The sequence below is a fragment of the Entamoeba histolytica genome, genomic scaffold (genome assembly GCF_000208925.1).
Source record: "Entamoeba histolytica HM-1:IMSS scf_1104750517109 genomic scaffold, whole genome shotgun sequence".
Lineage (NCBI taxonomy): Eukaryota > Evosea > Mastigamoebida > Endamoebidae > Entamoeba > Entamoeba histolytica.
In genome coordinates this window covers 1-14,254 of record NW_001915087.1, presented here as the reverse complement: position 1 = coordinate 14,254, position 14,254 = coordinate 1, and the positions used below count along the sequence as shown (strand labels likewise).

Below are 14,254 nucleotides of genomic sequence, written 5' to 3'. Positions count from 1 at the left end.
AGTTTAAGACTCAAACAATTCCACCTCCCATTAAGGAATTGATTCAATACCTTTATGTTAATGGTTCAACTACTGAAGGAATATTCCGTATTTGTGGGAATCAAGACACTATTCAAAAAATTAAAACTAAACTTGAATGTAATGAAAAAAATTTCTTTAGTTCATTTGATATTTATTCATTAGCCAGTACACTTAAACAATACATTAGAGAATTTCCTAGTCAAGTTATCTCCCCAGATATAGACCGAGAATTTCTCGATTTATATAAACGTTTGTTTTTTGTTTTATTTTTTACTTTGTAGTAACATAATGATATTAAGAAATATAAGAGACTCATATTCTATAGGAAAAAGTGAAATGGCTGATGATCAAATACTTGAAGAATATCTTAGAATATTTGCAAAATTACCTCCAATCATTAAAGACTTTATTGAAAACTTAACTAAATTGTTAAGTCAAGTTCTTCAACACGCAAGTACTAATAAAATGAATTTAGCAAATATCTTTATTTGTTTAGGACCTGCACTTAGAGGATGTCCATTCTGTTTTAACTATGCCACAGTCCATCATTCTGAAATTTTTTGTTCAACAAAACAACAAGAAGAAACAAAAGAATCTATAAAAGAAGAAAAAAAAGAAGGGGAAGAAAATAATAATTCGATTCCTCAGTAATACAAAAACAAAAAGGAAACACTTAAAGAATTAGTGAAAAAGACCTTTTTTTAATTGTAGCACATTATATAGTTACATCATTGGTTCATTGTAGAAAGAAAAGTTACTTAAAATAACTTAAACAAAAAATCAAATTTCTTTTTTTCATTTTGTTTAAAATAAACTGAAAAACAAATTTTATATTAAATAGTAAATTTTATTATAATGTAAACATGGTATTTAAACCCTTCTTCTATCTAACAATTTCATTTTCATGGCTTTTTCCCTTACTAAACGTCAATTTATTGAAGAAGAAAATGACGAAGCACAAAGAAAACGTATTAATAAACCAGATAATTATCCACTAAAAAGACCTTCAGTTTTTCCCCATATTGAAGTATCAGTTGAAGAACTCATTCGAATGAGTGGTAAAACATCTTTCACCCCTGAGGAAGTTCAGAACATTGCATTAATAGCAGTGAGAAATAACCAAAGTCGAATAAGGGAAGAGTATGAAAAGATTTTAAATGAAAAGTTAAAAGAACAAAACGAAGTATTTGAGGCATATCAACGACAATACTTAGAAAAGCAGTATAATATGCAAGAAATGCCATATTATCTTTGATTGTTGTTTATTAATTTATTGGTTTTGTTAGCGTTCAAGTTTGTCTTTTATAATCTCTTTTTTTCATAAAAGAATGAAAGTTGATAACTAACTAAATAAAAACTAAGAGAAACTATATGTTGTATAAAGATAAAATATGATAAGAAAAGGTATTTCAAAAAATACAAAATAAAAATAAAAAGAACAAAGAAAAACAAAAACGATAAGGGATGAGTAATAACACTAAAAGGATAGGAAAGAAAACAATTGTATGGAATAGGAAAGATGAACAAGAGGATGATAGGGAAGAAACAGAAGATGAACAAGAGGAAGAAATAGGAATGATGTTTGAAAGGGAGGAAGAGGTTGATGAAATGATAGACTTTTTTGAGGAAGTTGTTGAAGAGTTAGAAGATGCGATAGAGAAATATGGAAAGATGAAGAAGATGAAGAAAGATATTAAGGCTAATACAAGAAATAAAATTAAAGAGATGGAAGACTTGTCTATACAATTAAAAGAATCAATTGGAAGACAAAAAGGAATGATGAAAGAATTAGAGGATAGAAGAAAAGAACGAATGGAAGCGATGGAACGAATTGAAAAAGCAGAAAGAAGAGAAGAAAATTATTACGGGAAATTTAGAATTGAAGGGGGGAAGATAGATTTTTCAGGAATTAATTTGAAAGAAAAAATGATAGAAAAAGAGTTTTATGAAGACAAAACAAGAGGACTTCAGAAAGAAAAGGTTGAATTAGAAAAACAAATAAGAAAAATAGAAAAAGAATTTGAAGGAAGAGAAATTAGATTACAAAAAGAAAATGAAGAACTAAGAGCAGACAAAAAGAGACTAGAAGAGAGTATTGAAAGAATGAAAGGACTAAGTCCTGGGATGAAGATAAAGAAAAAAGGAAGCAAAGTTTGAAAAGAAAAATCAATTCGATCAAATATTTAAAATAATTTCAATTCATTAATAAGTAATATGAATTAACTGAATAGGGAGATAGCAAAGAAAAGGAGGAAGAAGAAATACTGAAAGAAATACAAGAAATTTTAAAATCACCATTAAGAGAAAAAAATATAAAACAAGGGTGGTCAAGAGAAGAAACATTAAGTGAGGAATTTAACAAAGAGGCAAAAGTCCAAAGAAGGGCTAGAACAGAAGAAGTTCAAAGAAGTGGAGGAACAAGACTGACTGGAAAAGACCCAAAAGAAAGGGTACTTATTCAAAGTGCTTGTAAAAGACTTCAATTTGGGGAACCTGGCAAGTCAGAAATCCAATTTAAGTCACAAAGAAGGCTTGGTGTCTCTCCAGTCAAAGAGACTAAAATTGTTATTACTAATCTAAATGATGGAAGTATTTCTATGGAAGAATATAGTTCCATTGATCAGTCTGAAAATCCACGCTTCTCTCAAAAACCATCGAAGTTAACCAAACTTAAGATGCTCTTACTTTTTATTGCAATTATGGCATTTGCATCAATTTTTATCATATTCTTAAGTTAATTCATCTTTTCTTTATCTTATGAATATTAACAAAATACTAAATCGTTCCAGTGGTTCTAAAAAAGATATAATACCTTATTAAAAGTCTATTCAACTGAGAGTGTGGTAATAAGAAAATTTGTGATATTAATATTTTATTAAGTTAATATGACAGCCACTAAAATAACAACTACAAAAAAAGAAGTTTTATAATAAATAAAGATAGTTTTTATTTATAAATCTAGACAAGCCGTAGTTTTGGTGAATATATTATAATGTGTTTCTAATAAGTTATTTATCTTAAATATAATTTCAAACTAAGGATAACTGTTATGCATTAATTATAATTTTTTAAATAAAACAAGAAATAGTTCATTCTTCATTAATGACTCATAATATTTATTGATATTAAATTGTAATTACATCATTTATTATTTTCTTATTGGGTGTTTATATAAACTTTTAATACATGATGTTTAACAGTTCAAAATAAATAATCAATTAATAAAAAGGTGTAAATTAAGCATTGATAAAACCTGTTTAGTTATTCTTGTTTTGCTAAGACTAGTCAAATTTTTATTGTTTACTAATTCTGTGTCATATGTTTTGTTTGTGAAATAAACATTTTTCATAACATTCATCGGATTCTTTATTCATTTTTTAACTTCTTTTATATTGTTAATTGTCATTTTTTTTTATTTCTTTGAATAATATAATACTTTCTGAATTTATTATATTATTCTTTGAAATCATTACTGTATTTCTTTTCATTATTTCTATTTCTCATTTATTCAAGTATCATCAATAACATTGAATTATTTATTTCATTTACATTCACTTTATGTATTATTCTATTTCTTTGTTTTCTTATATTTTATTTATCATTCTTTCTTTTATTCATTTCTGTTTATTCTTTATTTCTGTATTTTTCATTATTATACTTTCTTTCATTTTCTTGATAATAAGTATTGTTATTATAAAACAATAAAAATTAATGATGAATATTAAAATGATTAAAATAATACTTGAATTGATGTGTTAATAAAATGTATTTAACTATTTAAATATTCATATTTTGAAATTATAAACATCAAATTACAATGAAATTGAATCAGTAATTAATAATCAATTAATTAAAGAAGTAGTAGAAACATTTCAAAATATTCAACAATCAATTAATGATATTATTAATAATTATCAATATTATTTAGGAAGTATTAAAAAAGAGAGAAGAATAATGAGAGGAATGAAAGAAATAATTAAATAGAAGAATTAACAATTAGAAAAATGTTCAATAGAGTAATTGAATCAGATAATGACAAATGGAAAGGTGATATAATATGGGTTAAACAAAACAACGTGAATAAAGAATATCTAATAACAACTCTTGAAGAATCAGAATGAAATAAAAATATACTTTAAAAGTACAATTGAGAGTGTAGATGAAATTGTAGAATGATGTTTGAAAATCCAGAATGTTTTAAATTGAATAGATACTAACAGAGAAAGAAATGAATAAAGAAAAATCAAATAAAGAAGTGAGAAATATTTAATTGGTTATTTTTAGAGGTATAATACCAACTGAAGAAGAAATTTTAATTGTGAAAAGATAATTCAAAATAAGTTACAAAACAAATAATAAACAACAAATCATATAAATGAATAAACCAAGTACAACACTAAAAGATATTATCTAAAAGAAATCACAACAAACACTAATGTAATTTTAATGAAATATCTTTTATTTTTTATTATTTTTAAATGTCAAATTAATATATATTCATAATTTGATATTATACATATTAAGAATTGAATATTTCTTGTTTTATTATGCTTTAATTATAATTTACAATTATTTTACCACTTGTATTGTATTAGAATGTTATTCTTCTAATGTGCTACAAGAATTTCTTTGTAAAACAACAAGTCTTTCATATTTTTGATTATTATTATTTGTAATATAAATTGGGAAAGTCTATTTTTAATTTTATTTTCTTTATTCTTCTTACAATATTTGTGTATCAATCCATTTATTGGTAATATAACAAGTATTATTTCTACATAAAATAATTCACAAATTGTCGTTAGTTTTCATGTAATTATTTATATTTAATTTATGAATATCAAATAATTCTACACTCACACAATGACATATGACAACAACTAATATATCAATTCATAATTTTCATATTTTGATAATACACATCTTGTTTTTATCCATTCAAGAAATAACAATAACTAATGAAACAATAAAGTAAATTATGACTATTTCATCATTATTAATACCGTTATGAGTAATATTAAAATCATTTTTTCTTTTCAATCCCTTCATTTATTATTTCTTCTATTTCTGTTTCATTTATTTTATGAATTATCGTTTTTTAATTATATTCCATATTCCCTTCTTACTGTACCATCTCTCTAATATGTTATTTCCTATCTCACTTTCTCTGGTACAGTAGTACATCACTGTTCTTACTAATTCAATAACATATTCGTCACTTATATTTATTAATCATTCACCCATTTCTTCTAGAGGGACATATAACCTATCTTTGGAGTTTCCGGCACCAATGTATTTTGCCTTTCTTAAGTATTTTCTTATCTCCAAATCCATTTTGTCTAAGTTATTTTCCAATTTACAACTGATGCTGAATATCTGAAGATAGGGATTACTTCATTATTTATTCTAGTAATATATCTTCTATTACTACTTTCATCACTGTTTATTTCTTCCATCTTCTGATTCATTTTTTCTTTGATGGTTTTACAATTGAAAGTGTCATCAATTTCGTCGGACTGCCATATTCCTAAATATTTATCCCATTCAACTACTGGGATGTTTTGCATTCCATTTGGTATTTCCTTATTGTTTTTTAATACCATTCCTGACTTTTTCTCATTCATTTCCATCCCTATTCCACTTATTATTTCTTTAATTTCATTGTGGATTATTCAAATTTCTTCATTACTTTCTGTCATTATTCTCAAATCATCCATATATAATGTGTGATTTGATTTTGGGAATTTCTCTTCGATGAATTGAGAAATTACATTCATCTGAATGCTGAAGAGTAGATTTGATAAGGAATCACCTTGTAAAATTCCTCTATTTAATTTAATATTGCCTAGATATTCATTATATTTATAACCGATGAATATCTTCCATCTAGTCATCATACTTTCAATCATGTTAATGATGACACACTCATAATTAAAATATTTTAATGATTCAATTACCCATTCGTTGTTTACTGTGTCATATGCTTTCTTAATGTCATAATATGACTCCACATATTTTGGGTATTTCTCTTCTTTTTGCTGCTTCATCATATAACTATTAATTATTCCTTCTTTAGCAGCTAAAGATTGCAACTTACATCTCAATTGGTTACTACTGATTTTCAATGATTCATTATTCATGTTAATTCTTCTGTGAATCTTTTCTTTTAATATGGAGGTAAATACTTTCATAATTACATTTGTACAACTGATAGGACGATAATTAGTGACATCATTCCTATCACCTCCTTTGTGGATTAATAAAGTTTTTCCACTTACCATGTCTAATGGGATGTTTTCAGGGAAGTTCAACCATTCATTAAAGATATTGAGAATGATTTCTCTTGATGATGACATCCTTTTCCAATAATACAAATATATAGTGTCTATTCCTGGTGCTTTCCAGTTATTTATTCTCATTATACTTAAATAATTCATTTAATGTTATAATGACACTATCATAATTTCTATATCTTTCATTCCACGAGGTGATTTGTTTTATTTTCCAATTCTCTTTATTTAATTTCACCTGTGTTTCATATAACGATTTCCAATATTCTAAAGTAATATCGTTATTTGGGTATATTTCATTTTTTGGGTCTTTCTTCCTTATTCTAATTTTCTTGTTAGAATCAAACATGATTTTATTTGTATTGATTCTGATTATTTCATTTTTATTAAATTTAATTCTTTCTTTGATCATTCTCATCATATATTTTATGTATTTTATTCTTTCTAGTGCTTTAACTTTTATTCCTTCTTCATCATGTTCTTTTAATTTCATGATGCACTTTATTCTGTACAATTTCATTGACTATATCTTCTAGTCTATTAATTTTCTTTAGGATTTCTTTTATTTCATCAAATTTGTCTCCTATTATTTTATTTTGGAGATAGAGGTGCATAACCATTGAAATCCTCTTCATATCATCTTCCACTTCATGCATTCTGCTTCCTGACCATATCCATCTATTATTAATTTCCATTATTAATCGGTCAGCTTCTTTTCTTTTCCAGTAGTAATTAATGTTTGAACATTTTTCTATTTTCATTTCTTTTATTTTATTGATAATAATGTTAAGGTATTCTTCATCAATTTCTGTAGAGTTATTCTTTATTATGATGTTTTTTATTATTGAATTAAACTCTACTCTTCTTTCTATTATATCATTTACTTTCACTTTAATGTATTGTTTAGTACTTTCTTTTATTTTATGTGATATTTTAATATATTTAATATATTCATTTTCATTATTGACATCAATGTTTAACACTTTTATTATACTTTCAATTTGTTCCTATCTTAATTTCTTATATAATTTCTTATTTAACCAATTAATTGCAAAACAATACATCACTTCAATTAAAATTCTATTTCTTTCTTTTGTATTTCTTGTCTGATTATCATCTCTTGTTTTTTTTTTTTTTTGACAATCATTGCTTTCCTCTTCGATTTCCACTACTGTCTTTTTCATAGGAGTAGTTTCGTTCATCTCCATTGTTCCTGATGATGCTTTCCTCATTACTGGGTGTGTATTTATCACAAGTGTCATCGTTTTCTTCTTCTCTAATTCCTTCTGTGAAATAAAATTTTCAATATCATCTTGTTGTTTTGATATTATTTGTTTTTGTGCTTCATTTTCTTTTTGTGTGTTGTCTAATTCTTCTCTTGTTCTTTCTGCAATCTCATGACTTATTATTGCTGCTTGTTGAATTTCAGAGATTTGTTTTTCTTTATCTCTTATTTTACTTTTCAGCTCCTCAATTTTCTTCTCTAGTACTTCCGCTTTTTCCTCTAACACACTATTCTTCTTCTCCAGTATTTCACCTTTTTTCTTCAGCTCTTCTGTTTTCTCCTTTTGTTCATCCTTTTCCTTCTGTAACTTCCATTTAGTGGATTTTAGACTTCGAATGGTTTCTTCTTTGTTATTCATTTCCATGATTTTCCTTCTATCTCATTTATTTCACCTTGTAATTTTATGTTTTCTTCTGTTAGTTTTTCATTTTCTTTCTTCTTTTCATTATAATTTGTTTGCACCTTCTTAATTTCTTTTTTCATATTTTCTATCTCTTTCTCAAATTCTTTTCTGACTATTTCTTTTGCTTTTTCCATCATTTCATCTGAGATGGTTTGTTCTTCTTCCTTTCTTTTTGCTTGATATCCTTTATTTTCTTCTTCTAATTTTTTAATTTGCTTTTGAAGTACTTTAATTTCTTCTTTTTCTTTATAATTTTCCTCTTCATTCTTTGTTTCTTCTTTGTTTTCTTCTTGTGTTTTTCTTTCTTTTTCTGTTTCATTTATTATTTTAGCCATTTTACATCTTTTTTGTAATTCTTTGATTGGATTTCTGCTTTTGATTTCTGTTTCAATTGCTTGGATATCTTCTTCTTTCCATCCTTTTGTTCTTTCCTTAAATTTTTCTTGCATTTTTCCAATTCTCTTTTTCTTTCTAATTGAATATACTTCTTGAAGGATATCATACCATCTTTTCCTTTTACCTTCGTATTTTTTCAGTATTTCTGAATATTCTCCTTTTTCCCATTTATTTATTATTCCTTTTATTCTTTCATGTATCTCTTTTATTGTTAACCATCTATGTCTATTGTTTGTATATTCATTATTATTCCAGTATTTATCCTGTTTTTTATTCGTTCTTCTTTGTCTTTGGTGTTTTTTAACCCCTTTTCTCTTAGTATTTCTTTTATTATAATTGTGATATCTTTTATTATAATTGGAATATCTTTTATTGTTGTTATTGGCATTTAACCTTGTATTTCTATGTCTTGTTTGCTTTTCTTTACAAGACATCAAGGCATTACTCCATAACAATGGCAATAAAATTTGTTGTATTTCCTGCATTGGAAAAGGATATCCTTTTCAATTAAGAAAGAAAAAAAAAAAAAAAAAGGAATCAATTATGATTAACCTTATTTTTTAGGTTTTTTCATCATGTCGAGAAGTGAGCGAATCAGTTTCTTCAACACGCTTTATTTCTATTGAAATAAAGTTTTTGCAAGCATGCTCGACTTAAATGGTTCCTCATTTAAGTTGCTGCCTGACTTTTATTTTGATTTTAATGAGTAATATAATATTTCTCATTCTCTATATTGTTGTTTTAAGGAGAGTATATCCATAACTTACTGTTATAGCTCATCTCCTTTTACCTTCGACACCCCTTAAAGAAACCCTATTACTTGATAATATCATTATGTTTAATTTTTGTGCAACAATATCAATTATATATGCGTCTTCTTTAATAAATGATAATTCTTAATACATAATACCTCCTTAGTAAATAATAATCCTTATAATTAATAATGAAGAACAATACACGTTAATGAAGAACAATACACGTTAATGAATAATAATCTTTTATAATACTCACTTCTAATAAATATTAATAATAATAAACAGTTAGTGTTGAATAGATATTATCTCACCAAAGGCACGTCATAACCAGACGATAACTGGGAGATTCGAAGCATGGGATTATTTTAGGGTTTCGTGTGGTGTCTCTGACGTGCCATCTTCGAATCCCTATCCTTTTCAATTAAGAAAGAATAAATAAAAAAAAAAAAGGATAAAACAATCAAAAACAAATATTTAAATAAGAAGATGATTTTTGTTATAAATTGCAAAACATTTCTATTTTTATTATATCATAAAAATAAAATTTTCTAAAAATACAACGAAGTTCAGAAGGGTAAAAAGAAAAAGAAATAAAAATAAAAAGAACTTTGAAGAATTTAAATAACGAACATGAGCGTGGATGATTATGATTATTTATATAAAGTAGTAATGATAGGTGACTCAGGAGTTGGAAAATCAAATTTATTATTAAGATTTACTCGAGATGAATTTGATCCTGAAAAGAAATCAACTATTGGTGTTGAATTCTCTTCTAAACAAATTAGATATAATGATGAAACAGTTAGAACACAGATATGGGATACTGCTGGACAAGAAAGATATAGAGCAATTACTAATGCTTATTATCGTGGTGCATTAGGTGCAATACGTTTGTTAAAATTTTGAAAATTTTGTTACTAAAAGACTAAAAGTTACTAAATAACCAGTTGTTTATGATGTAACAAAAAAATCATCATTTGAATCACTTGATCGTTGGCTAAGTGAATTACGAGATAATGCTGACAAAAAAGTTGTTGAAATGATTGTTGGAAATAAATGTGATTTAGAACAAATGAGAGAAGTAAGTATAAAAGAAGGAGAAGATATGGCAAAGAAAATAGGTGCTTTCTTTTTTGAAACATCAGCTTTTGATGGAAAGAATGTTGAAACTGCATTTATGGCTATTATTCAGAAAATATGTGATGAACAAACAAGACTAAGAGCATCAGAAACCAAACCAGTTATTAAACCAATTTCAGATAGTAAAGTGGAAATTGACAAAACACCTGAAGAACAACAAACACCGAAAAAAAGTGGTTGTGCTTGTTAAATTTAACTTCTTTTATTTTTTTTGGTTTTTATTTGTTTTATTTTTTTAGGTTTTAACTTTTTTTTTAAGTTTGATATAAACCTCAAACAATTTTTTTTTATTTGTTTTATTTTATCCTCAGAGGTTTATGAAACAACTTGAAAAGGTTTATTTATCAATTGTTCTTAATTATTTAAAACATTTTAGTGTTATTGTTAAGTTCATTTTAATTAATAAAAAATGTTGGGATGCTTGCCAAATGATGAAAATAAATCCAATGGCTATTGATAAAATGGGTCAACACTCTTATATGTATATCCTTGAACCTGCTTCTCAACTGAGAAATGAATTAGAAATATTAAATAGAATTGATACAATTAAAATTACTGCTGATTTATTCTTAGTATTTCTCAAACAATTAAAAGAAAAGAGTCAAGACTTTGTCATTCAAAATAGGTTTTATTCTTATAACTTTAAATTTTTAGAAGGTTTTGAAAAAAGGATTCTTAATATTCATCTCTACATTGATGAATTACATCATTTTGAAGGTAATTTTAAAGGGTTTACTCGTCTTCAACAGTTGACTATTGAATCAAACAACGTTTCTCTTAATCTACTTCATATCCTTCCTGAATCACAACAGTTTATGAAGTTACTTCATATTATTGGAAGTTTTGATCAACAATTTGTTAATCATATTTCAGAGTATAGAATACAAAGAGTTATTATCGAATCTTCTCGTTCATTTATAGAGTCACTTCCTCTTTCAAAATCAATTTCAAATGTTTTACTTATTTCTAATGATTGGAAAGACTCAGATGTAAATCATCTCACTATTCATCAAAATAAAGAAGGGTGGCTCAAATGGAATATTAATGAATCAAATCATTGTTTATTTAATCAATTATATTATCCTTCTAAATTAATCATTCATGGACAAGGGTCAATAAGTTCAAATTATGATATAAATGATGATTCTGAGAATATTGTTAGTGGGATTGATTTTTCAAGTTATAACCAATTGTGTTCACTTTCACTTCAAACAAACTCAGTACCAATTACACTTCCTACATCATTAACTTATTTGGAACTAAATTCCCCTTCCGAAAATCCTGTAATTAATTGTCCAATATTATCTTCATTTAGTCTTGTTAATACTCAAAACCCAATCACTCTTTCATTTTCTTCTTGCCTTACCTCGATTAAACTAACTCATTCACAATGTATAATAGAAGAACCACTTCTTCAAATCAAAGAAATTGAATTATTTAGTTCAATCCTTTATAATGACTTTGTAAAAATGACTTCACTTACAAAAATGATTCTTGTTGAATGTTCAATTATCTTTACTCAACTCCCAGACTCTTTATTAGACCTTTCTCTTATTTCATGTAAATCTCGTAAATCCATTCCAAGTACTTTTCTACCTTCTCACTTATCATCTATTAAAATTCATTCTTGTGATTTCCTTTTTCCAATGAACTTTCCTCAATCTCTTCAGTCGTTAGATCTATTTATAGAAAACGAAGTTACAGAATGTATTGACTTAATGCCTTTAAAATTAATTTCATTGTATGTAAGAGGTACGTTAGTAAACGTAGTCATTCCTACAACTTTACAGAAACTTTATTTATATGGAATAAAAGAAAATCTTAATATGGATTTCAGTCATTTCTCTAATTTAAAATGCTTTGCTTATGAAAATGGAAAGGAGATAGATTCTTTTGTATTGCCAAGTCATCTTCATTTACTTAAAATTCAGCCAGTTGTCCCTCACCTCCAGATAAATCAAGTAGATTATATTCAATGTATCAGTTTTGAAAATGAACAACCTCATTTTAAAAATTTCCACACTGATTTTTTGGGAGAAATATGTTCTATTTGAGTTATTTTTTGTTAAGTTTTCTTATTTTTGTTCATTAGATTTTTCTTAATATTGATAGACTTCCATGCTTTAACTATAACAGTTTTATCTACTCCTTTTGACTCAAACCATCTTCTAAAGTGTCACTTATTTGATGACACTTCAATTTTTTGATGTATTGGTTGGTCAATAATTTTTTTATTTCCACTACTACTTCTTTTTCTTTTTTCTTTTCTATCCCTTCATTTATTATTTCTTCTATTTTTGTTTCATTTATTTTATGAATTATTGTTTTTTAATTATATTCCATATTCCCTTCTTACTGTACCATCTCTCTAATATGTTATTTCCTATTTCACTCTGGTACAGTAGTACATCACTGTTCTAATTATTTCATTAACATATTCGTCCCTTATATTTATTAATCCTTCACCCATTTCTTCTAGAGGGACATACAACCGATCTTTGGAGTTTCACCATTGTATTTTGCCTTTCTTATTTATTTTCTTATCTCCTTTTCCATTTTATCTAAGTTATTTTCCAATTTACAAATGATGCTGAATATCTGAAGATATTGATTACTTCCGTGTTTATTCTAGTAATATATCTTCTATTACTACTTTCATCACTGTTTATTTCTTCCATCTTCTGATTGGCAACGAAAAAAAGCAAATAATTGAAACAGAAGAGAATGAATGATATAAAAGAATAAAAAGAAAATAAGAAGTAGAATATGATGAAGAAAGAATAAAAGTAGAAAGGAGAGAATATAAAAAGAAAGAAGATAAAGTGTAATAAAACAAAAGAGATGATAAAAGAAGAAAAGAATGAAAAAAATAAAGGATGCAAATTTTATTGAAACAAATAAAAAAAGTGCAAAATTTAATGATGCAAAATTTAATGATGCAAAATATTTAGCAACATTTTTATTGATGCAAAATATTTTGAAATAAAAATAATTCATCATTTGATATTATTATATTTGATAATAAATTATATTATATATTAAATACATCATATTTCTTTATTATTTATCTTTCTTTTCTTTTTATTATTTCATATATTACATTATTATTCATTCATTTATTATTTATATTTCATTTATTAAATAAAATGAAAATGAAATTGTAAAATATCAATCAATTAAATATTCATGAATAATAATTTATTAATATTTAATAATTGAAATAACAAATAATAAAGTAACATTAATGATATATTCAATATATTCTTTATTTAATTTGTTCAATATTAGATTATTCTATTTCATTATCATTTCATTATCTTCATTATTTTATTTCATTATTTCATATTCATTTATTATTTTTTAAAATCAAATAACAATAATATTGATATTCATTCATCATATTCATTTAATATAATAAATATACACAACATTTCAGAATAAATAATGAATAATTAACATTTAAAATATTGATTATATTTAATATTTTGATCAACATAAAATCAATAAAACATATATTTTGATAATACACAAATGAAATAATAAAGAAATATACAATACTCAAGAACTAATAAAAAAGAAATAAAAAGAATAAATGAATATAAAATTGATAAATAATAGAAGAAAGAAATATAAACAACAATGAAAAACAAATAATATAAAAAGAATAAAAAGAAAGTAGAAGAGGATAAAGAGTAATAAAACAAAAGAAATAATAAGAGAAGAAAAGAAAGAGGAAATAAAAAGTGTATTTTTAATGTAAAAATTAGAAATATTCAATAAAAAAGTGTCTAATATAATGATGTAAAATGATTAATAATATTTTATTGATGAAAAATATTTTATTATTTTTTATGTTTATTATTTATGTGTATAACTTCAACATGATGTTTATTATATATTCAATCATATGTGTTATGTTATTATAACATATAATAAGTGATAAAATATAAATGAAAATGATATG

At 25.0% G+C, this 14,254-nt stretch overlaps 5 protein-coding genes across 5 annotated transcripts in view, besides 4 other annotated features; all 5 read left to right on the top strand.

Annotated features, from left to right (window-relative positions):
* EHI_056130 (RhoGAP domain containing protein) overlaps positions 1-672 on the top strand; it is a gene marked incomplete at both ends in the record, with an annotated part of 1,308 nt that extends 636 nt beyond the window's left edge. Inside the window, 2 exons of the mRNA XM_001913995.1 lie at positions 36-270; positions 332-672. Coding sequence (XP_001914030.1) covers positions 36-270; positions 332-672 — 576 coding nt within the window. The remainder of the gene's footprint in view (positions 1-35; positions 271-331) is intronic.
* A 253-nt stretch (positions 673-925) lies between these two features.
* Positions 926-1,276, top strand: EHI_056120 (uncharacterized protein; the record flags this gene model as incomplete). Its single annotated transcript, XM_644683.1, has 1 exon — positions 926-1,276. The coding sequence occupies one exon, from the start codon at positions 926-928 to the stop codon at positions 1,274-1,276; it is 351 nt and encodes a 116-aa protein (XP_649775.1).
* A 209-nt stretch (positions 1,277-1,485) lies between these two features.
* EHI_056110 (uncharacterized protein) lies at positions 1,486-2,759 on the top strand (the record flags this gene model as incomplete). The annotated part of the gene is made up of 2 exons (XM_644684.1): positions 1,486-2,172; positions 2,253-2,759. The coding sequence occupies 2 exons, from the start codon at positions 1,486-1,488 to the stop codon at positions 2,757-2,759; spliced, it is 1,194 nt and encodes a 397-aa protein (XP_649776.1).
* Positions 2,760-4,497: 1,738 nt separating this feature from the next.
* Positions 4,498-5,047: a repeat region.
* Positions 5,048-8,891: a repeat region.
* A 20-nt stretch (positions 8,892-8,911) lies between these two features.
* Positions 8,912-9,557: a repeat region.
* Positions 9,558-9,780: 223 nt separating this feature from the next.
* EHI_056100 (Rab family GTPase) lies at positions 9,781-10,480 on the top strand (the record flags this gene model as incomplete). Its single annotated transcript, XM_647506.1, has 2 exons — positions 9,781-10,039; positions 10,098-10,480. 2 exons carry the CDS (start codon positions 9,781-9,783, stop codon positions 10,478-10,480), a joined length of 642 nt encoding a protein of 213 aa, XP_652598.1.
* Positions 10,481-10,607: 127 nt separating this feature from the next.
* EHI_056090 (uncharacterized protein) lies at positions 10,608-12,344 on the top strand (the record flags this gene model as incomplete). The annotated part of the gene is made up of 1 exon (XM_647505.1): positions 10,608-12,344. The coding sequence occupies one exon, from the start codon at positions 10,608-10,610 to the stop codon at positions 12,342-12,344; it is 1,737 nt and encodes a 578-aa protein (XP_652597.1).
* A 23-nt stretch (positions 12,345-12,367) lies between these two features.
* Positions 12,368-12,975: a repeat region.
* Positions 12,976-14,254: the final 1,279 nt, after the last annotated feature.